Source organism: Thunnus albacares, chromosome 14 (genome assembly GCF_914725855.1).
Source record: "Thunnus albacares chromosome 14, fThuAlb1.1, whole genome shotgun sequence".
NCBI lineage: Eukaryota > Metazoa > Chordata > Actinopteri > Scombriformes > Scombridae > Thunnus > Thunnus albacares.
Genome location: NC_058119.1, coordinates 21,966,380 through 21,990,017, shown reverse-complemented (window position 1 = coordinate 21,990,017; position 23,638 = coordinate 21,966,380). Strand labels below are relative to the sequence as shown.

Genomic DNA, 23,638 nt, shown 5'->3' with positions numbered 1-23,638 from the left:
CTCGTAAACAGGAGATAATAAAGATGACAGAGCAATTGATTGAAGCCATCAACAATGGAGATTTTGAGGCTTACACGTAAGTTTGCATATGCAGAAAACATCTGGGCTTAATGCACACCTTGATCTCACTCAAGCTTTGAAAGTCATGTTTCTGCATCTCTTATCTGCAGGATATGTTCTTTTTTTATAAGCAAAGGTTTTATTTATGATGTGTTTTCCTCTGACAGGAGAATCTGTGACCCGGGCCTGACTTCTTTTGAGCCAGAGGCTCTCGGAAACCTGGTGGAGGGCATGGACTTTCACAAGTTCTACTTTGAGAACTGTAAGTTGCTCAGTTTTGTGCAGATTTGTAAGTCTTGCATCAGTTTAATGCTTCATTGTTACAGTTTAATCTGCAGGCTCACTGCAGCAGGCCTGTTAACAAGAGTTTTATTTGAAATAACCATTTTGTGATTATTTATTAATGTACGAGAAATGTACAATGTGAAATCTGCAGTAAACTACATGGGATTGTTGGGCAAATGCAGCCTCTTCCAAAGCCTAAATGACCAAACTTGATAATAGTTTTGTAAAGCAAAACTGTGGTTTGAGTGTGCAGACTTATCTTCCTACGAGAATTATGTGAAATTATTGGTGAAACATAATCTCCTCCTTCCAGATAAAGCTGGACTCTCAAACATCATCCCTGTAGAAACCTGTGGTATACATTTATCAGACTGGCAGGGATAATAAATATCAGTATCACTCCTTTTACCTACATATTTTGGAACATACAATAAATTCACTCATATATCAAACAAGTAGTTCCTTCTACTGTTTCAGACTGCCAACATGTGTTGTCTCGGGTAGCTGTAATATGCTAAATACTCTCAAATTTGGCTACTTAGTTTCACACTGACACCTGACAAGTCCACTTACAAACTGCTGATCTACATATTTTCATCTCCGCAGTGCTGAGTAAAAACAGCAAGCCAGTGCACACCACCATCCTCAACCCCCATGTACATCTGATCGGCGAGGACGCTGCCTGCATCGCCTACATCCGCCTGACGCAGTACATGGACACCCAGGGCCGGCCGCGCTCCTGCCAGTCGGAGGAGACGCGCGTGTGGCATCGCCGTGATGCCAAATGGCTCAATGTGCACTTCCACTGCTCAGGAGCACCGGCTGCACCCCTGCAGTGAACTGAGAACCCAGGCTCAGGTAAACTCACTGAACCGCACTATTATGACCGTCTGAAGGCTGCAGTAACAGTTTTATGCTGCATGTAAGGATTATGATCAAAGGTTGTTTGGATCTTCTGAAGGTTTTTACTGTGCAACAAATTCTTTTAAAAGCTACAATATGCAGCTTGTAGCCTTGAGGCAGCAAAATTTTATTAGTCTCCCCCCTCAGCTGGGAAAGACCCCGCCGCAGAACTCATCGTGATGAGTTAGTCTACCTTGAAACTGAGGCAACAAGCATCTGTCAAGTTTATAGGAGGCACTGATAAAACATACAGTGATTGTTGGTAATCTGTAGTGAAAAGACAAACTTCCCACAAATATGATAAATTATGTTTTTATTAGCTTCATTTGAAATCTAATTTGAAGGAAATGGAGGGAGTTATGCTTTTAAAAGACAAACTCATACAGGTGGTTACCTACTTTTACTGTATGTATGTAGTAGAACTTTTTGAGAAATATGCTGATTGTCTTTCTGTCTGAGATGAGAAGATTGACACCATTTTTATTCTGTGGGTTAATTATGGAGCTCGAGTCAGGACTAGGTTAGCGTAGCTTAGCATAAAGACTGGGGTCGGGGGGCGGGGTATGGTTCTGGTTCTGGCCCTGGTGGAAAAAAATAAGTCTACCAGCACCTTTTAAAGAAACAAACAGAAACAATTTGTGATTTTAGGGGCCTGGTTACATGGTGTAACCATTTCTTGCCCAGTGCCGAATCTGGCCACCTCACTGTGACTACAAGACTGTGGGAAGTCGCTGCTCCTGCTTGCTGTTTGCCAAGATATAGTTAAAGCATGTGACTCCTCCATGAACCATAAATTGTTTTCTCATCTCCATTCATGTTCAAATTAAACAAACCAGATACACAGTGTTAGTTTTTGAGCTTTAAGGTGCTGATACATGTTGGGGGGTTTTGGACAGAGCCAGGCCGGCCAATTCTTAATGCTAAGCTAGGCTAACAACATCTTGACAAATGACTCCAGACATGAAAATGGTATTGATCTTCTCATCTTACTCTCAGAAAAAGAGCAAGAAGGATATTTTGCCAGAATAATACTTTGATGAGGGAAAAAGCTTGAGTAATGCAGCATTAAATCCACCCAAATGACAAGCTTAGGTTTCATCTGGTGAGGTTTTGAGCTCCGACTCTCAGATTTCTGCCAAAGGAGGTGAAAGGAATTAATTTGTGGTGGTGACAGCAATGAAAAATGACATTTTACATTAGTGTCACCAATTCAGTATCTGACCAAATGTGAAATATGGTCACAATCTCCTCTTCTGTTTCTGAGTTATAGTGTTTAATAATGGCCAGAAAAGTATTTTTGCAGAACATTATGATGTCACAGTGAAGTTGACCTTTGACCTTTTTCGATATAAAATGCCATCACTTCATTATTTTATCCTTGTAGACATTTGTGTGAAACTGTCATAATTAGTGTATGAATTCTTTAGTTATGGCCAAAGACAGTGACCTTTGACCAACGAAATCAGTTCATCCTTGAGTCCAAGTGGACGTTTGTGCCAAAATTGAAGAAATTCCCTCAAGGCGTTCCTGAGATGTTGCGTTCATGAGAATGGGACAGACGGACAACCCGAAAACATATCGCCTCTGGCCGTGGCTCTCGCCGGCGTGCAGACATAAAAGTAGGACGATTCTCAGGACACCTCTGAAGTTCATGGTGCATCTTTTTTTCTATGATTTATAAGCAGATTTATGGATGTTTATTTGTGGACATCGAATACCACTATATATTATCCTCAGAAAGTATAAGTCACACTGACACAGAGTTTTGATGCTTGGATGCTGAGGGTTTTTAAGTACCGTTAACTGCACTTAACTTTAGCTTCAACTGCTGACCGTGTTGATAAGCCGCCTGCTCTGGATAATCCAGACATCGCTCTGAACAGTTTTCATCAGCAGAAAGTACTTCCATAGAAAACTGTTGACAGTAAAGTAAAGGGCACATTGTTTATTGAAAGACACATTGCTGTTAAATTGTTTAAATGTCATTTATGCAAGTTTTGAGTTACAAAATTAATTTCACCTCCGGCAGAAATCTCTCAGGCAGATATTTCAAAACATGTTAAATGCCAAGTGAGGAAATATTTCTTGTTATTTGTAATTTGGGTGAACTGACCCCTTAAACGGGAACCTATTACACTCTGAGGTATCAAATAATGAGGTAAATGTATGTAGAAATAATCCCTGTGAGCAAAAAGCACCAGCTTCAGACTGCTGTGAACGCTCAGTTTCCAAGGTTTTTTTCCATCAGCTGAAACAGGAGACAGGAGCTAAAACTGCCTGTTAGAGACAGAGGCTGAGCTGAGGGGCTGCGTAAAGGGCCAGTGTAAAATAAACAAGGAGTCAGAATCATGCAAAGTTATGCTAGTGGAGTCCAAAAATAAAAAATATTAGAGCTGGAAATTAGCATCATAGGTCCCCTTTAAAGACAATTTGCACTCTAACTGTTGCGTTCTTCTTTCCTCAGCTTTGCCTGAACTCTAAAGCTGTTTGGAGCATTTATTCTCCGTGGTCGGATTGGTGCCTGGATCTGGGCTGGGAAGAGGTGGCTTGGAAAGTTGTAAAAAAAAAAAAAAAAAAAAGAAAAGAAAAAGAAAAAACACAAAAGTGGGGGGGGGAAAAAGTATCATTACGATATAGAAAAAAACAAACAAACAAAAATATTTTAAAAGCTTGACTGAATGACCGACCACACCGACCAACACCAATCCAGTCCAACCCTAGCTAGATGATGTTGGGGCCCGGCAGCTCGTGATGTCAGTCCCTTCCTGCAGATGGTGCATGCTTCTGGTGGCGACACAGGGGTGATGCTGTCCTGGTCCTTTTCTCCCATGGCCTTTATTTCTCCCGTCTTTGTTTTGTCTGCTGTTTGGAAAAGTATTAACATGTAAAAAAAAATAAATAAATATAAATATATATATATATATATATACATATACATATATATAAAAACAGAAAAAGAAGTACACTTCACACACATAGTGAATAGGACTGGGACGGCAATTATAAAATCTCAAGAAAATGTGATTTTTTTTTGTTTTGTTTTGAGAGAACAGCAGAACGTCTGCTTTAATAGAAGTATTGTTTGGATTATTATTAACAGATGTGGGTTTACAGGAAGGGGGAGCTACTAATAATGACTTAATATCAGAATTTAACACCCATTTTAAGTGTCGGGTTTGAAGATCTGTACACAATGTTTGAAAGGGGTTTAGGCGTTGCGATACGTTACTGAAGGGACCTTTATTTTTATTTTGTCTTTTTGTATTCTTATGTGTTATCAAGCTGTTGGTTTTTATCTTCTGGATGATGTATTTTGTGTTGGAAAACAGATCATTTTTAATCAAAAGAGGGATTTTATTTAAAAGATTTGTGTATAAATAGATATTTATATAGGAGAAAAGGGGATTTTCTTTCAGTGTGAAGGGAAGGGAGTTTTAAGCATGAGTGTGTGGGTGTTTTTTGCTTCTTTTTTTTTTTCCTGTTTGAGGTCCCTTGGTGTAAATACAAACACAAATATACTCACACACCATGCATGCACACATACACTCAACGTCCTTGTGCTGCTCCAGCCTTTAGGGTCGAGCCTCTCTTGAGCTTTATAGACAACATGCGGGCCAGCTCATCCTGAAGTTGCAGAAGGTCTCCATCTGTCTGCCCCCTGCAGTGTTCGGAGGCGAACACTAGAAGGCGTTATCGGTCAATGTCTAAAGCTCCTCACATCTCTGAACTACCTAACCCGAAAGCACGGACACACTCACGCCAAACTCTCTACTTCTGTTCTTCTGTTTTTGTGTAATTTTTTTGACGTGAAGCATGATTTGTTTGAACTATCTAATGGCCTGTACTGTTTTCTCGCACAGACACTTAAGACTCGATGCTGTTGTATTCGCTCTTCTGAGGGGAGTGAACCTTTTCTGCAACTTCAGGTTACGCTCGCCAAAATCCCCCCCCCCCCCCCCCCCCCCCCCTTCCGCCCTACTTCCATCATTCCTGCCTCTTATATCCTCTACGTCTGATACTCTTGTGACCTTCGCTAACCAGCCCCCCCTCCCCCCCCCAACATTACTGTCTTAGTAGCACCACACCGTGTGAAGATGACAAAGACGATGATGATGATAAAAAGTGATGATGTCACCCTTATGCCTGTCTCTTGTTCTGATTGTGTTCTTAAAAATATGTATATTGTCCGTCTTGGCTCGCTGTACTTCTGTATGAAGTCCCGGCACTGTAAAAAAGCATGTTAAAAAGGGAATGCAGTGGAGGAGAGGGACTGACTGCTGGCCAGGGATTGGACAAAAACAAAAACAAACAAACAAAAAAAAGGCATGATGGGAAGAGAAGAGGGCTACGTTGGCTCGCAGGCTGCGGGACCTTTGCTGATGGCAATCAATGGATTTGGTCCCTTTTGTCACAGTTTCTGTTGTAAACGTTGTAGTTGTTAGTGTTTTGATGTTGATATTTTTATCAGTTGTTTTAGCCAGAGCTGTAAAAAAAAAAAGAAAAAAAAAAATAGGGATTGAAATTAATGGAGGCTGAAACAGCCGCAACCCTTTTTTTTTTTTTTTAAACTGTTATCCCCTTAAACAAACACAGACTAACACAGACACCGAATGCTGAAATCTTGACACAAAAGTTTTGATGAATTATATTGGAATTCACAGCATCATATAAGCACATGAGATCAAATATTCTCCCTTTAAAAAAAAAAGAGGACAAACATATCTCCTTGTCAGTGGTCAAACTGTTTTTTTGTTGTTGTTGTTTTTTTCACAGTGTCGTAGAAACTTTGTGAGTGTGTGACTTTGTACCAGCTGGAGGGGGTTGAGGCTTGCCGTCTGTCCCGTCTTTCTGTGCTATGCTGCTCCATAGTGACTCATGCACTACTTGGGCTGTCGCCGGTGGTCGCCTAAAAAGCTGAAAGTCATGATGATGCTTCAAATCATCACATATCATGTCTGTACACCGAAACAGTCGAAAAAGATGGGGGGAAAAAAAAAAACAACAAACGCACATATTTGTGAATCATATGTGAGCCCAAACCTACTGTATCAACTGTGCTTAGGAGTGCTGTGACATATCGGACATGCCATGAAAACTGTGTCTCCTCCCTCCTCCACTTTTTTTGCACCATGACGACAATGCGTTGTTCAAACCAGTACTGAAACTATGTGATGTTTTTTTAATGGCTCTAAGTAGTTCTGTTTGTGCTGTGGGCGCTGGCCCAGTCGTCTGTTGATGCCACCGACCTGACAAGATGCTTTTCATCGTGTGTGCGTGTGTATGTGTGTGTGTGTACTTCCACACAGTCAAGGGAGAGTTTAGATGAAAGAGTACAATGCTGTTTGATTTACAGGTTATATCAAAAAACAAAAGGAGGGAAAGAAATGCAAAAATGTCAGTTTGCCAAAGTATTTGGACAGTTGATTGAATTTAAAATGTGCATTTTTATGGATTAATTTAAAGCCAAAACAACAGACATTTTGACATGTTAAAGCAGGAAAAGCACAGGTGTAAAGAAGAACATCAATAAAAGGTGCATCCCATTCAGTTTGACAGTTCCAGGGTTGTGGTGTTACTCCATAGCTTGACTTTCTGGGCGTTTACATGGACTTGAGCCACTGATAGTTACACCTGGGCTTTTCCTGCTATGACAAGTCAAAATTTCTCAATTCTGAATCTCTTGAGTCTTAGGAATAGGCAGTTGGTGGTGAAGTGAGCCCACTCACACTTTTACCCTTTTTTATATAGTTGTAAAACAGTGATTCCCAACCTTTTTGCTTTGAAGCATATGTTTAAAATGATAACTGCGTCTAGTACACCCACCATCCACCCTGACCTTCATCCAGGCAGCTATTATGCTTGCCAATGCGACATAATTGAGAAACAACAATTTGGTTGTATGTGAAAGTGATTTTTAGGAGACAGGGTTGCATAATGAGGTAGTAACACCTCGTCACATGTCTTAATCATCAGTGGTGAGCAGTTCCACATATAAGTGATTTTCTGTACTCAGTTTGGATAATACTGGAAGGCCTGAAGAGATAAAACTATCAAGAATCTTTTGAGAAAAGTCTGAAAAAAATTACAATTTGTGCAAAATACTATAGATAGATAGACTATAGATTTGGTTTTTTTCCTGTCTGGTTAATCATCTCGTAACACTTTGGACACTGCAGGTTGGGAACCACTGTTGTACAGCTAAACCATCACCATGCTTTTGAGTCTTACTAACATAAATTCAGGCTTATGTTTTTCCTCATGGATCTCAGTAATTTCAGTTGATAAGATGTTTTACTTGTGTGTAGAACTTTTAAAATCACTTTTCTGAACCTCCGTTGTTACCCATCTGTAACAGTTTCATACAACAGAACTTCTTAAAAACAACTAGAATATTTTCTCACCTATTGTCCTGTCTAGCCATGCAGATAGTTTGGCTTTCATTAACTTAGTTTTAAGATATTCATATCTTAGATTTCTGCCACATCTATACAATGGATTCACCTTTATTGTGTTAGTACAGCAGCAGAAATCAGGTGATGCCTTAAAACGTGTTCACATAAAACTGAAAATATCTGCATGGTTAGATAGAACTGGAGGTTAGTGAGAAAATGTAATTTGGGTGAACTGGCCCTTTTAAAAATAGCACAGTTCATATTTCCAGCTGTTTAACAATAGAAATGGTGGCAAACGAGAAATATTTTTGCACACTGCTGTTGTTAAAAGTCTGGAAGCTGAACACCAGTGGGTCCATGGTCTTACTGGGAAGTCCTGTAACTTCCTGCTGCAGCTGAAATGTCATTGAAATCCACTTGAAAGCTTTTTAACATTTACAGGGTATTTACTGACTTGCGAGTCTCACTTTTGTATACAGGATACGTGACCAAATAGAAACTTTACACTGAGTAATCTGTGGTTTATTGCACCAACTACCTACAGAATAATTCACAGTGGGTTTTGCTTCATATGAATCTTTGAAGTGCAAATTGTTTAAATACTTTGGCAGCAGCACCTGAATGAACTGAGCAGCAGAAAGATCTTTGAAATGCTTAAAACAAATGTTGGAAAAGAATCATTAAAACACCACAATCTTTAACGGCAACACTATATATGCAGTTTTACAAATGGAAGAAATATGCATGTCTACTTTCTGGTAATTTTTCACTGTTTACTTGATAAAGAAATGGAAATCTATGTTACTTGCATCCTCGAGGTTATGAAACGGCTCTGTCTGGGATATATCGAAATCAAGTGATAATATCTCACAATAAAATGCATAAAAGATTAGCAAAAGCCTTAGCTTGTGTGTTTCCCCTTTGTAAGTAAATTTATTGCATTGTAACCTTATACTAAAGGGGCTACATATGTCTATACTCTGAGTTTCAATTGGATGCTGGATTTTTTGCATGACCATACAGTTAATAAAAATCATACATTTAAAACTACAAAGTGTTTGTTTGGATGGTTGTTCTTCATAGCTTTGTTATTATTGTAAAATGGAAGAGTATTTAATAAAAATAGCATTTCAACACTGCTCTCTGTTTTCTGTGTGTGGAGCAAAAAATTATTAAATGATTTAATACATTAATACAGTGGTTTATTACATTTTGCTGGGGATTTATTTATTGACTTAGAGGTCTTGTTTTATGATATACAGCATTTAAATATAGTCACATTTCCATATATTTAACAAGATTCTGCTTTTTGAATATTGATTAATTGTAATGAACAAGTTTTGTCTTTGTTTCATACACAAAGTTATGTCTGAAACACATTCAATGTATTGAACATCACTTATTTTACCAATATGGGAGAAATAGTCTTAATAATATTGATGTCTACCATGTTGTCCAGCCCTATTCAGAAAATATATTCATATCAGAGGGGAAAAAAAGATTTAATAATGAATGAATTTGTTTGCAGTTGAAAAGCAAAGTTGTCCTTGTCATTAGTACTATAATATACTAACATACTATGTTGTAGCTGCAGTTCTTCCTCTCACCACTACGGAGCGCCAAAGACCAAACAATTCAACCAGAGCTGAGCTGCAAGCAGCATCTCAGTCAAACAATAGCAGCTAGACTAACAGTGATAATTAAAGCAGTAGGAGCTTTTGGTCTAAAAATGTTAAAGGTTTCAGCTATTAAGTGAGTGTTTTCATACCTGTGATTTATGATGTGATGTGATTCCCTCCATCAGGCAGGTTCCCCCGTAGTGGCTCACACTCCAGTATGGCCATGATGTGGGCAGTGGTGGAAAAAAACAACAAAAAACAAAAAAACTGTCCTCCAAACAGGCTCAGTAACAGTAAAAATCCATCTGGAAGCTACTTACAGATACTGTGCATCTACCTGTCTGCGTTGTCAGAGCTACACAGATGTTTAGCTTTTGTTAAAGGCCCCGCAAACCCTCACAGGTGTTTTCACTTACTGCGGATAATTAGACCTCTGCTCAGTTTTAAGTCGGGCAAAGCACGACGCACCAAACTTCTTGTACTAACGCCGCCTTCTCGTCATATGGGAAAGATTCCCGTTTACGACTTGCAAGCGTTGTAGCCTAATTAAGTTATAACAGATGCATTGAAACCAATTGCCTGTATAAAAATAAAAAGGTCAAGAATGTTTGAAGCACATGGAAAAGGCGTCGCCAGCATAAAGTCTCTGCATAACCATCTTATTCTTTTTTTAGGCATTTTACCCTATTTGTGTTTATTTGTTTTCGAGCTGAGATGTTTTTGTATTTGTTAAATAAACCCCTTTAAAAAAAAAACACATGCGTGCGTCCCGTCATGTCATCAGAATAAGGAAAACGTTTCCATAGTAACGAGTATAAATTACAGATAATTGACGGTTGGGAGTTTGTTGTTTACGTTGCCCTCACTGTGAGCTGTCACATCCAATGATGTTGAAACAGCTAAATGGCGAAGTAGTCTAAATTATTCATGGTCGTTGCTGTTTTTGAACAGTGTCTGAACCATTTCAGTCTGGTTTCAGTTTTACTTGTGTGTAATATCAGGTTTAATTACCTTGAACGACAATGGTGGTTGTATTTGCCAACTCGGTTACTCGTAAATACGTTTTGAACGACGTGACGTGAATGCAGCATTAATAAAAATATCAGCTGTTGAACCCTTACAGAGCTAAATATCACAGTGAAGAGAGTGAAGTAGACATCTGTGAAGACCAATCAGACACAATAAGTGATAACAATATCTGTATTTGGACTTTATAGCCTTATACAGGTTACTGGTATACACATTAAAAAGCTTTATTCAATATTTTTAAGTTTTTAAGCAAAGAAGCTTCCAATGATGAAACCTGAAAGTGCTGAATATTAGAAATATATCTACTAATAAAAACTACGTAAACTACTAATTTTGAATCAAAACCTCTGACGATGTCAACAAAAAAAAATAACACTATAAGCTTCAAAAACATTAAATTGGATTTCTTTAGATGATACTGAGTAAACTGGTAATGTATTAATACAATTTACAGCTCAGAGACTTTAATGGTTCAGACTAAACTGGAATTGAACCTGATTTTAAGAAAATTCTACATATGCACAGCTCTAAAAAGGAACTTAAAACTACTTAAGTGTAAAAATAGTTCAGCTTTTTTTTTTTTACACCAATTTTAAATTTCAAACGATTTGCAAATACTCATTTTTTCACCTCTTTCTGGATCTTTTATATTGGTGTATTGTTGGTAGGTCTCCATGACTTTTGACAGATCTTGATGTAAACCAAACACGAGGAAAAAAAAAAAAGAACACACAGTTCTCTTGATGAATTTTAATTACATCAAATGGATTTATGTAAAAGTGGAAAAGGAGGAAAACACTGGGTCTCATCATCACAAGCAACAGAAATCTGCACGTTCTGCGTTTGCCGGGCAGGTTACAGGTCACCTATACTCCAGAAAGTTCATATACAGAAAGTGTGCTGTTACTGAGCAGGATGGGAAGCGATATAATGAGATGATTTAGTGTGATCTATAATGATACATGAGTCAAGCTAAGATGAACAGTACAGTATGTAGGGTTTGTTTCAGGGTGTCTCTGTGGTGGCATGAGCAACGGCTGCCGACTGTCATATAGGTGACCTGGAACGCTCCAGTCATCAGTCTCTCTCTTTCTCTCTCAGATCACACAACCTCCACTCATAATTGGCAGCCAATCACACAGCTATCATGGCTTCCCGTCCAAGTCGTTTTGGCATCCCTGGCAAGTAAAATCCCCACAGAACGGTGTCCTCCTCTTTGATTGGACAGAGAGGGAAGTAGGGGTTTGATTGGCTGATTGATTGCTCCATGCAGATTGTGATTCTTCAAGTCTGATAGCAGGTTGAGTTGGAGATGTTTGTGTTGACATGCTTATGCTGAAAATGTTCTGTACGAGCCGGACTGTGTGTGTGTGTGTCAGTCTTTGCTTGTGCACGCTGCCCCCCTTTACAAAAAGATTCATTCCTTTGGGCAGAAGAAGGTCCGGCTGATTTTTAAAGTTGCACAGAAGACCCAAAGTGGAGTCGTCAAGAGTCTGGTTTAAGATCGCCCTTTTTGGCTGTTGTGTGAACGTTGGCACTTTAATCTTAGTCCGTGGAGACTAGTGCACGTCTAGCAGTCCGTCACACTGAAGGACACATGGCAGTGCAATGTGCCGCAGCAGTCTTTATAGAAAAAAAAAAAAAAAGTCACCGCAACATTTTCTAGAGTATTTTTCTGTTGTTTCCTTGATTCAAGGAAGAAAAACAAAACAGAGAAGGAAGCCACTTTTCTCTACTGAAGTGTCCTGGATTTAAAAACAAAAAAAGGGGGTCGGGGGGGGGGACTGGGATATACAATCTTTCCTCACTGTAGACGGTCTCAGCAGATTAACTCTACTAGGCTTCAGACACACAGCTTCAAGGCCACCTTTCTCTCTCTGAGTCCCAGGCAAGCAAAGAAGAGTGGAAAGATTAAGAAAAGAAAGAAAAACAGACAGATTAGAAAAATACAAAAACACAAAAGGAAGACAGGAAGGAAAAAGAGAGAAAGAAGGTTAAAAGTCAGAAACTGTATCATTTAACACAGTAAGTCATGAACGAGAGTAAACAGAGGGAAGCAGCCAGCCTGGATCTACATGCGTGGTCGAGGGAAGGAGAAGGGGGGAAGGATTTCAGCGCTACACCGAAGCCATGCAGCACTGCGGCAACAGTAAGCAGCCTGAAAACAGCAACGTTTTTCACCAGTAGGAGACACTCAGCAATCACCTTTACAAACAACACGAGGGGCGTCGTGAGGGGAGAGATGAGGTGAGCTGCAGGACTCGAAACAGGCAAAGCATTCACCCACTCAGAGCACCGTGGTAAAACGACCCGGATGCCATGCAGACCGGGGTCTCGTCAGGCTCTGAACAGGCGTTTGGCACCACAGGGACAGCGGGGCGACGGACAGGACAGTGAGGGAGGGGAGGGAGGGGGGGCGTGGACTTTGGGGTAACAGCTTAGAGAAGCAGGGGAAGCAAGTGCACGGCAGGATGGACGACATCTGTTACACCATGTTTTAGGTTCCCATGGAGACAAGACCGAACCCCCATCCCCTCCACCCCTCTTCCTCCCACTCGAGCAGCGCTCACTCACCACGCGCTCACAGCATGGTAGCAGACAGACGAGGGTGGGGGGGGGAGGTTTAGCAGCTTTGCTGCGGCTCCCCACTCCTGCTTTTAGACTTTCTGCCCTCCACATCTGTAGGACAAAGGCAACGTTTATGTTACATCTGTAGACAGTGACAAGAAAATTCATACCTGCATAATACTGTAGATTAATATAAATATAATAAGGAAACTTAAAAACAGCAACTACTGAGTACAAAAGCAGAAATAAATAAGGATCTAGAGGTGGACAGGTCTACTAGTACTGGCACAATAAGCAGTGCTCGTCTTTGATTATAACTTAATGATTACAACAATCTGTACAAGATCCTGTCAGTCCAAAATACATAATTAAATATCCATTCTGAAGTTGCGGTGCGTTGGCATGCAAAGTTTCAAAATCCCACATGAAATGATGTTAGCTTCATTCACAAAAACAATCTGACCCCTGCAAACTCTTCTCTACTTACTATAATGTCTCACTGTTTCACCAACTCTATCAAACACTGCCTAAAACTCACCCTGCTCATATTCCACTTTCACTTAACCAACTAAACCCGTCCTTCAGGTCGTTTAAGGAATGAAGCTTCATCATTTTGTCACCAGCCCAAGAAGTCAGTTCAGATCCACCAGATCAAAACCCATCATCCACAGAGCAAATGCTCCAGTTAATATATATATATATAAAAAAGAAAATACAGAAAAAAAAGGTTTCAAATGTACAAAAACAGTACACACCATTCATAGAAACAAAAAGAAGATAAAAGTGATAACCATTTTGATCACAGCAATCAAAATGAGCGTTTCAAAGCCATGCAGTTTAGTGGATAATGCAACTGAGTTAAAAGCAGTGAAAAAGACACTCCCCGATACATTGAAACATCAAAATAAAACAGCAGGTGGAAAGTCAATCTATTATCTGACACATTGACAAATTTAATTTGGTTTTGTAATGAAGAAACTGCTACAGCTACTGTATGTCTGAGATTTAGAGATTCCGCTGCATATTCATTGACTCTGCTGTGACTCAGCTCATTTCAGCAGCATGTGAACTTAAATTTTTTTTATAAATCTTACTAATTTAAGAGTGACGCTATAAACAGAAATGCTAAGCCTGAACTGTGATGCATAAACCCAATACTGCAGATAATAGTCTGGTACAGTGTTAGCCAGTTAAACAGATTTGATGGTAAAACAATGATGGTAAAAGGCTTGTTGGACGGAAAAACATTCATCAAAGTCCCACTTTAAGAAGAACAGAACAAGACAGAAAAAAGGTCAGAAAAGGAGGTGACAAAAAAAAAAAAAAAAAAAATCAAAAAAATCACCAGTCAGCACCATGGCAAACAGAAAAGAACGAAACAAAAACACCACACTAACAGATAGTGCTCTGATAAATACATGCAGAGGAGGAGGATTCATTTATCCATCCTCTCTTAAGTCACGTCTGGTAGAAAGATCAGCAAGCCAGAACCTCCCTGTCGTTCACACACACCCGTACTCGTACCACAGGGACTGGTTGTCCTCTGGGTTGAGCGACTGGTCCGAATTATTCACACGATTGGGATCAACGCCCTCATTATACTCTTTCACGCAGGCGGGGCTGGATTTCATCTGGCCGTTTGATTGGCTGTGAGGGGTCTGGTTTTGGGTGGAAATGTGATTCGGGATCGGAGGAGGGTGTGCTTTATTTGTAACGGGGGGCCCACTGATGTTGCTGACAAGGGTGGGGTTAAGAGACAGGAAGGGGAGGTTTTTGCCCGCTGACTCACTAAAGATGGAGTCCATGAACACCGACTCTACAGTGAAGGAGGGGCCGAGGAAAGACTCGAGGGTGGAGAGCTCGGGGTCCTCTGAGCTATGGCAAGGTAAGCTGTGTGATTTGGGCAGGGGGATGGTGGTGGTAAGGGGTCCCTTTAGGTTGGTGCTGTTGGGGTGGTACTCACTGGGTGTCGGCTGGGAGTGCGCACCAGCCTTGGAGGCCGCGACGGGAGGAGAGGCGTCGACGGACACGGGCTGCCGGTTGTCCTTCGACAGCAGGTCGTGGATGCTGGTGCGCCGTGTGGTGCCCTCTGCGGTGGAGATGACGCTGCTGGCCCGAGGCAGTGTGGAGGAAGCCGAGTCCAGGCGTTCGCAGACGGACGTGGCTTTGCCCTGCGAGGACAGGCTGGAGCGCATCGGGACGGAGCCTTTCACACGGGTGCTCTCTGCCTTCCGCAGGGTGGGGCGCCCTGGTTGTCCCGAGGATCTCGGTGGCCTATCAGACACCAGGGATGCCTTCCCGCTGGCTGAGCGTAATATGCCCCGCCCCCTCGTTGAAGTGCGTTCTTTCTGCACATGCTCAGAAGAAGTGGAGAGGCGAGGAGAGTCTACAGTGAGGTTCTCCTGACTGCCAGACTAGAGAGAGGGAGAGTAAACAACAAGAATCAACTAGAGGACGACTAAAAACATCACATGTTCTTTTATAGCATTTTTATTCTCTTTTAATTGTTTTTACATTAAAATTTCTTAAAAGTGATTCATCATCAAACAGTTTCCTTTCATAATTTATTGGGAACCGCAAAAATATGCCAGTTATATTTGCATAAAAGTATCTGCTGCATCTGCAGGTTTTAAATCAACAACATGTAACACATCACTGATAACTGGGCCCTCACCTCTGCAGGATCGATACCCTCATCCAGAAACTGCTGCAGGGACAGCACCTCGTTGCCCAGAGATCCCGTCTTCCTGATCTGGGTCTGGCCAGTGTTGCCTGCGGCGGTGGACGGGTCGAGGGACCTGCGCATCTGCAGGGGGCTCTGATGGGAGGAGCGTGAGGAGGTGGGCTGCTGGACGGGGCTGCTGCCGCTGCTGGACCACACCTCCTGGTCCAAACTCAGGCTGAACTCTCCGCTGCTCTCACTGTGAGGCCTGCTGAGGCTGCCGTTCAACGTGCCTGTGGGAAGGGGGACAAATTATTAGATCTTAGGCCAAGTTTTCTATGATCTTGACTTCTATTAGGAACTGAATTAGTACTGATCAAACCTCTTTTCTACTACACTAAACAAATTAAGCTAATTCAGCTATTTTAGTGTCTTTCAGCTCATTGTTACAGTTTTACAGCCTGCAAATTTATTATTTTGGTTCACTCTCATCTCCGTTGCTTTCAGCCACCGCCGGCAACTGCTATAAACCCCCACTGTACATTACCTGCCCAGCATGAAACAGCAGACGTTATTAGCAACTAGCTGGTGAAAATATTTGAGCAGCTTTAAAGCATCTTGAGAGCAACATGTTTCATTTTGGAGACCAAAAATAGAGCTAATAGGAGAGTGAATATAGGACTTGCATTTGTGCTTTAAGTGTGTTGTTTTTTATGATCCTTTCAACTTATGTAAAGTGTCTGAGTACCCTGACAAGTGCTCTATAGATAAAATGTATTATCATTATTACATTCACTGATGGCCAGAAACATGATAAAAAATGCTAATGTGTAAATAAGCAACTGTTCCCTCACAACTTTGCTATTTCAACTTTATACACAGATGTCAGTGTTGTGTTTACAGATTGTTTCTGCTGCCATCAAGTGGTCAAAAAAATCAAGTATAGCAGGTTTTATGTACTATGGGGCAGTGAACGTGCACTTTCTGCCCATTAAAGTCTTCTAGAATATATCAAATATCAATATTCCCTAAACATATGAGACTAAATGCAATGAGTGCTTAGACTCTGGAATCAGTGATTTATTTGTTGGCTCACTCCAACTTTCCAAATTTCCATTGCATATTTGTACATAAAATATTACAGCAGCAAGTTAAACCCTTAAATCAGGACAAACCATCTTGATCAAATTCTCACAGGAGGACACATTAAAGTAGTTATCAGAAAAGGTATAAAAGAAAAAGATGAAGGGAGGAGAAGAAGAGAAGTGGAGTAGTTAGTTGAGAGAAGGAGAAGGGAAGGTGGGGATACAGAATGGAGGAGCATACCTTTGCCCTCCAGAGGAGAAGTGAGGTGGGAGTTATTGTTACTATTACTACTGGTGGTCCTGTTGCTATGGAGACTGGTGGGTCTGGAGGCTGGGTAAGGGACAAGAGGGAAGACACACACACACACGCAAACACACACAAACACTCACAGTTAGGATTAACATACACCTACATGTATCCACACAGACATGCACTAACACAAGGAGTCACACGTAGCCACACGCTAACAGTTTGACAGAACGTCCCCTGCTGGGGCAGCAGATGGCACATGCCAGGCAGAGGGTTAGGAAGGGTGGATCAGTGCCAGGCTGTAGCCCCAATATGTCCAGTCAGAAAACAAAGAAACTACCAATAGAGAGGGCGGGGACGCCTAAATCAAAGGACCAATCCACCTTAGAGAGAAAAAAAAAGGGGGGAACTGACAGGGACACTACTGAATAATAGAGGACGATGGAGTAAATTAGAAATTAAAAGAAGAAATGGGATGCCTTGTGTCAAATGAGGAGAAGAGGAATTGAGAGGGAAGACAAAGGAAAGGAGTGGTGACAACGTGATCTTGCTCTTGCTTGTGTTCGTAGGGACAGTTTCAGCTGGAAAGCAGTGACCGTGAAATCATTTCAAACTCGTTTTCAAATGGGTGACACCAAATTAGAATTTAAAATGAACTTTTATGTTACTGATTAGTGTCAAAGTTTTCATTATATCCAGGAAACCAGCCTATTGTGGCCCAGAGTGGGATTCAGTGCCGAGTAGTAGTCACTTACTACAGATGCTACAGGGCACTCTGCACATAGCGCTCAGCTCAACAGGAGAAGGATACTGAGCCAAAGCGCTGCTATACACCTGCAGGCCTGATAAAACACACACACACACACATACACACAATGCGGCGCACGCTAGTTGTAACACATCACACGTTTGAAGGTTACATCACATTACTCTCACAGTGCAAAACATGCAAAGTTGAATGTTTTTTGATGTTTAGAAACACAAAACGGAACAAAAAAAATGTAACAGCAGCCATAAAAGTTTCTTGAAAAATCAATAGATATCTGAAACTTCCATTAATGACTTTACACAAAATAATATCTGTAATAGAAGATGAGCTAATGGCTTCTACATTAGTAATGTCCGGTGTGCGAGTGAGAGTGGAGGGCAGTTTCCTCCAGACATTAGAGAGGAGGTGCTGTGAAATGGGTGTTATAGATTGAACACTAGTGTAGTGTATTGGAGTGCATTCTGGGAACTCGTCAGCTAAATCTCCTGGGGAACCAGTCTAATGACCTGCTGAGACTATAGGTTACATATTTTGATGCAGAGTCGTAGTGAGTGGTATATTAACATCATGCATTAGCCTAAGTGTAAGTGCTAGCCGACTTAAGGTACAAAATGCATTTAAACTAATAAATAAAAAAGTATTTGAAGAGAGATACAACTGATGACAACAGGGTGTAGACCGAGCTAAAGTGCTGGGAATGTGTGTCAGTAGTTTGGTGGCTGTTTAACAACTGGGTCATCTACATTAGAGGCGGCACAGAACTGATGAATAGATGCCTGGCCACAGATTAACTGCCCTGGATAACGTCCTAAAGCCTGGAATAGAGTCAATCCTACTTTCAACGGAGGCTGATTTGTCTCTTGCTATCCACTAAAATTGCTTTTCCAACTGTAGATCAGGCTTAATCGAAGTGCTGGAAGGCAGTCCAAAGATTAGCAGCGGGGCTGTTGAGGACATGACCTGCTTTTTTGGGCCATTCAACCATTTCTTTTTCTTTTTTTTTTCTTTAAAAAGGTTTTCACATTCCCAGCTGGTTCTGAGAGGCTCCTGCAATCACCCATCTTTTTCATTTAACACACACGTGCAGTTTGATTTGATGACACGTCTCATCTTACCTTGACTCTTGGGGTCATCTGATGAGCCAGCAACGTCTTCACAGGACGCGTTTTCTGTTGAGATAAAGAAGGCGGCCATGCTACAGCTGCTTTTTTTCACTCTGATCTGAATGCATTTAAATATATAGTCAGTAAAACACCAACCAAAAAAAGAGAAAAGGATATTAGATTTACACAAATAAAACCAGCACCCTGACCTTTGACCTGAAGCCGTAGCTTGGCCCTGCTACGCCCTGCAGTGGGCAGGGTGAGGGCGGCACAGTCAATGGCATTGGTGGAGAGAGCGAGCTCCTTCATGCGCTGCCCGCTGTGTCTGCTGCTGCCTGTCATCCTGGCGTCTCCACCCTCAGCGCCATCTAGGTTTTCGATGCTGCCTGCCCACTGAACCCCAGGACCCCCCGCCACCGCCATGGTCTGCAGCAGGTCATTCATGGCTGAATGGACGGACAGAGGGAGGGAAATGAAGAAAGGAACATTAAAAAAATTACACATTTTGTTACATCTTATCTCACCTCAAGTCATGGCCTAGATATGTAGTCAAATTTAAAGAAATCAATACACCTCAGATAACAAAACTGTTTTCTTTAAATTTATGTCAGAGACAGTTTGTATCCTCTTAGACTAATGGCTCAGATAAAAGCAAACATTTAAGTCATAAGTCCTGCAGAGCACAGGTTTCTAAAGGTTACTTAAGCCTGAAGCACTAGAACTCTAATCAATTGTTTCCTAACTTTTTCCTGTCTACAGTGCTTCAATCAATAAGCCTCATGAAGAGCTAGGCTCAACTCCCATAGTATGCATGGAAAGAAGGCTTTTGTAGTGAGGTCTTGATCAGAATTTGTGTAGATTTTGCTGTGTAGAACACAGCAAAATCAAATCTAGTCTTTACAGAAGTCAAGGCACATGCAGGCATACCGAATTATGAAAAAGGTATTAAAAAATAGTCAAACAAAAATTATCTAAAGTGCATAAAGATGGCAGCTGCATAGTTTTTCATCCTTCAGTCCTCGTGGTTGATCTCAGCCAGGTAATTTTTTGGACAGGTGATCGTCACCTTAAGAGGCCACTGTCTTTATGCACTTTGTCTACTGAGCTGTATGCGACGGTAGAGAAGCATGACGGCATGCAGAGCTGCTCCGAGTTGCAGCAGCGGTACTGTACACAAAAGATCAGAGCCAGAATCAGAGCGAGGCAAGTCCATGTCAGCAGAATAAGATCTGAAATGCAGCACACTGACAGAGAGAAAACAGAGAGAGAGAGAGAGTGAGAGAGACAGAGAGAGAGAGAGACAGACAGAAAGAGAGAAAGAGAGAAGGAGAGAAGGAGAGAGAGAGAGAGGAAGAGATACAGAGAGAGTAAAGGCTCCATTTCAAGTCCTCCATGGTGTGTGTGGGTGGCGGTGATTTTTTTTTTTTCCATGCTGTAATCAAAGATGGGAGCAAACACACCACAGGCGCATGAAAGGCGAGCCCACAGTCTCTCCCAATCTCTCATTTGAACACACACCTTCACACTCATACACACACATAGAGCCTTTCATTCAGTAAAAACCAACAAAATGAAACCACAGAGCACATGACAAAGCTGCCCGATAAGTCGCCCATTGCATACTGATTCCCACAATGACTAAACTGAAAGATAAGCTTTGGAAAGTAACACTCAAAACCAAAAGAGATGAAAATCAAACAGCAAAAAACTACAAGAGGCAGATCTACAGTAGGAGAAAATTCAGTTATCAGTTGTGCTTTTTTGTGAGGTTAGTTCTAATGTCAGTTATTCATCTACTAACAGTGAGAGCAAAGTGATCACCAGATGAGATGAGAGCTGATAAAAAGCTAAGAGTAGGTATTCTACAAGAGGGAGTGGAGGCAGCAGACGCAGGGCGGAGGAGGTGACGGGAGGTCTACTAGGAAAAAATGATAAGGACAGGTCACTGATGTCACCAGACGTAGCATGGAGGTTTGGTAACGATGTAACAAATTTTAACCCGGAGTCTTTGTTAAATCTTGTGTAGATGTCTCAAACTTATTCAAACTCTGCCTTAAACTTGAAAAGAATCCAAAATGAATGACTTTACACCTGAGTAGGTTTACGAGCTGTGACTTAAACCTGAAACTGTCATACTGTCACACCCCCCACATTGCAGCCGCCCCTGACATCAGTGACCGTTCTTTCTTTGTTTCTCCTAGTGTGGCTATGAGAGGTAGAGGAGGCAGAGGGAGGCTAGCGTGGCGGCTATCGGAGGTCTTACACATGGAGCGCCGGTAGATGGCCTTGGCCTTGTCTTTGTCCTTGGATCTGTTCCTCATGAAAGGCAACCTTTTTATAGCTGTCAGAGCGCAGCCAGAGACAGACAGGGGAGAGGGAGAGCGATAGAACAAGCCCGAGGCAGGTGGAGGTAAAGAAAACAAAAGAAAAAGGAGGGCAGAACAGAGGGATGTGGTTAACGTTGTCAAAAAGAGAGCCAGGGGAAAGATAGCAGAGAGAGAACTGAGCCCCTGGACACTCAACTGGACAACAGACAACAATGCAATAGACAAAACAGCTACAATATATAACTTAAGAGAGATGAATCATGTTATTATAAAGCCTATTAGATTTATTATCAAATCTAGGCTATATCAATGTGTAAAAATACACTGAAATACTGTTAGAAATATATTAGCAATGCTAGCACAAGTTAAAGGAGCTGGAAACTCTTTCATTTCCTCGGAGAGACCATGCTCAGCTCCACTGATTTTTAGGAGCATTTTCAATAAATGCAAACAATTCACATTTCTTTTTTTAATAAAATACTTGTTTAAGTGTTCTTTTTCTCTCACTACTGATAAGACAGGCAGACAAACCTAAACGATCCTTTTAAGGGCAGACTTTTGTATAATAAGACACATTATGCAAACAAATACAAAAACATAAACACATTATGCAAATTCTCACACGCAGTCTTTCTGCACACACACAAACGCTCTTATGTAGATGGTTATGAGTGTTGTAGTCTACGTTTACGGCTGATTTTAAAGCATTATGTTCTGTACACAACAACATAACTGTGAACACATTACCACACCTACATGAAACACAGAGGATGAAGAATATTAAAGGGTGCAATTGGGAGGGGGGAAAAGGTCAAAGGGCAGAGCAAAGTTTTCATAGACGTAACCAAGAACTTCATTATTTATTATTGCATAGCTGACTGTGTAATTTCTCCATTACATGCCTTACATGTTTTATAACTATGATGTTATTTATATTCATTTATTTATTTGTAATTTATATTTTACTGCATCGTTGTTTAAGGATACTTTTTCCTTTCTCTTATACCGTATTTCCTCTAAAAGTTTTGGCAGTGCACCACTTAGCTGTAGCGTGCAGGTAGCATGCTAGTGGATGTAGGCTCGCCGGTTTAGCCAAGTTACCCTGGTTACCCATGCTCATGTAGTGTTGCTGCTGTCATTATTATTAAAATATGCGCGATTATCCCCGCATTTAAACAATATTGTGTCTCCTCCATCCCCCTCCCCTCTCTGTGATCGTCGGCTGGGGGGCCACGCATGTACTCATAGAACTGGAGTTACATCCAGGTAACTTACTATTTATGCTTCACTGGCCTGCACATGATATAACAGGCACCAGGAGTTTATCCACCCTTGATTTTTCCCCTGGCCATTATCTGAGACCGGCTTTTAATTGGCTACTGTCTTTTATTTGAGGAAATACGGTATTAATACTTTAAATAACTTTTAAAGTTTACTTTTAAATGAAAATTTTGAATTTAATTATGTGCATTAGCCATACATTTTTGTGGTCCTTAGTTTTCCCTTCTGGTGTGAAAAATATACCAGCTTGCTTATACTGGCTATAGCTTCTTAATTTTACACAATACTTCAAATACTCATCTTAAGGCAAACTCAATAAGACCAACCTGTAGTCTTCATTCATTATCTTCTACTGAATCCAGACAACCAGGTTTTTAACACTTCTTACATTAACTGGAGGCGAGTCATGATGCATTGCACCTTTTAATAGTTATGAAACTACATTACAGGGCGTTTGTTACTTATTTACAGGTGAACTGCACAGATCAGCAGGTTGACATGACTGAGAGCTAATGAGCTATAGACCCGTCGGAGGCAGAAGTTAACAGTGAAACAGACCTGGGACAAAATATACCTCAAGTATTTTCTGATATTTGAACCACATGAGACGTGCTTGATTCAGCTTTACAGGTGAACACTTAAAATTTAGTGTCACTGAACACACAAAAAGATATTGTTCTTAGGACTCAAATCAAGCGCTCCCTGTGTTGTTTCAAACACAAGAAATGCATCTAACTTTTTGAACCAGGTCAGAGGTGGAGAGTCAACCTTGTGGTGCTGCGCAGCTCAACAGTAACCTCTAGGACAGCTGATTGACACAGACAATGGACTCACAAAAACATGCCCCGAGAGACATGACAGTCGAGTCATAAACCCCGCCCACCCAACCAATCCGCAGCATACCATTGGTGGAGCCCTGCCCTTGGGCTTGGGCATGGGGCTGCTGCCCTCTCCTCCCTTCCGCAGAGAGAGAGAGAGAGAGAGATAAAGAAGCACAGGAGCAGTTAGGGGGGAAAGACCCATTCAACCATACACACACACACACACACACACACACACACACACACCAAGTAGAAGTGTGTTTTGTGACTACTTTGTGGGTACGTGAGTGTATGATTATGTGTCTGTTAAAGAGTATTCAGCATCAAATGGAACTAGTAACTGTTTTGTTCAGCTTTTTGCATATATATTTGTGTCCATTTGTGTATGAAACAGTGTCTGAGTATGTGATCACAGCTACTATTACTGTATATTTTTTGGTTTTGGTGAGTACATATTCGTACAGGATTTTTTTCTGTGTGTGTA

General features: G+C 41.1%; 2 protein-coding genes and 1 long non-coding RNA gene across 19 annotated transcripts in view; 1 reads left to right on the top strand and 2 right to left on the bottom strand.

Moving 5' to 3' along the window:
• The window catches only part of camk2g2 (calcium/calmodulin-dependent protein kinase (CaM kinase) II gamma 2), a 79,184-nt gene extending 75,323 nt beyond the window's left edge, over positions 1-3,861 (top strand). For all 11 annotated transcript variants that reach the window (XM_044371972.1, XM_044371969.1, XM_044371971.1 and 8 more), the window contains 4 exons: positions 1-76; positions 228-322; positions 952-1,203; positions 3,713-3,861. In XM_044371972.1, coding sequence (XP_044227907.1) covers positions 1-76; positions 228-322; positions 952-1,184 — 404 coding nt within the window. In that variant the 3' untranslated portion in view covers positions 1,185-1,203; positions 3,713-3,861. The remainder of the gene's footprint in view (positions 77-227; positions 323-951; positions 1,204-3,712) is intronic.
• On the bottom strand, positions 3,046-9,401 carry LOC122996503. Of its 3 annotated transcripts, none has more exons than XR_006407007.1 (3): positions 6,057-8,791; positions 4,793-5,731; positions 3,046-4,110 (listed from the first exon to the last, which is right to left on the bottom strand). It is a non-coding gene; the product is annotated as an uncharacterized LOC122996503 (long non-coding RNA). The 3 variants fall into 3 exon arrangements; XR_006407009.1 differs by having other exon boundaries at positions 3,046-4,107; XR_006407008.1 differs by lacking the exon at positions 4,793-5,731 and having other exon boundaries at positions 6,057-9,401.
• Positions 9,402-11,023: 1,622 nt separating this feature from the next.
• Positions 11,024-23,638, bottom strand: part of LOC122997510 (girdin-like) — a 74,297-nt gene continuing 61,682 nt past the window's right edge. Inside the window, exons 30-37 of one of the 5 annotated variants that reach the window (XM_044373685.1) lie at positions 23,237-23,290; positions 20,989-21,066; positions 18,935-19,171; positions 18,738-18,791; positions 17,609-17,695; positions 16,845-16,934; positions 15,531-15,811; positions 11,024-15,270 (exon numbers count right to left, since the gene is read on the bottom strand). In XM_044373685.1, the coding sequence (XP_044229620.1) occupies positions 14,359-15,270; positions 15,531-15,811; positions 16,845-16,934; positions 17,609-17,695; positions 18,738-18,791; positions 18,935-19,171; positions 20,989-21,066; positions 23,237-23,290 (1,793 nt within the window). In that variant the 3' untranslated portion in view covers positions 11,024-14,358. The remainder of the gene's footprint in view (positions 15,271-15,530; positions 15,812-16,844; positions 16,935-17,608; positions 17,696-18,737; positions 18,792-18,934; positions 19,172-20,988; positions 21,067-23,236; positions 23,291-23,638) is intronic. The other 4 variants (XM_044373688.1, XM_044373687.1, XM_044373690.1 and 1 more) reach the window with 4 other exon arrangements.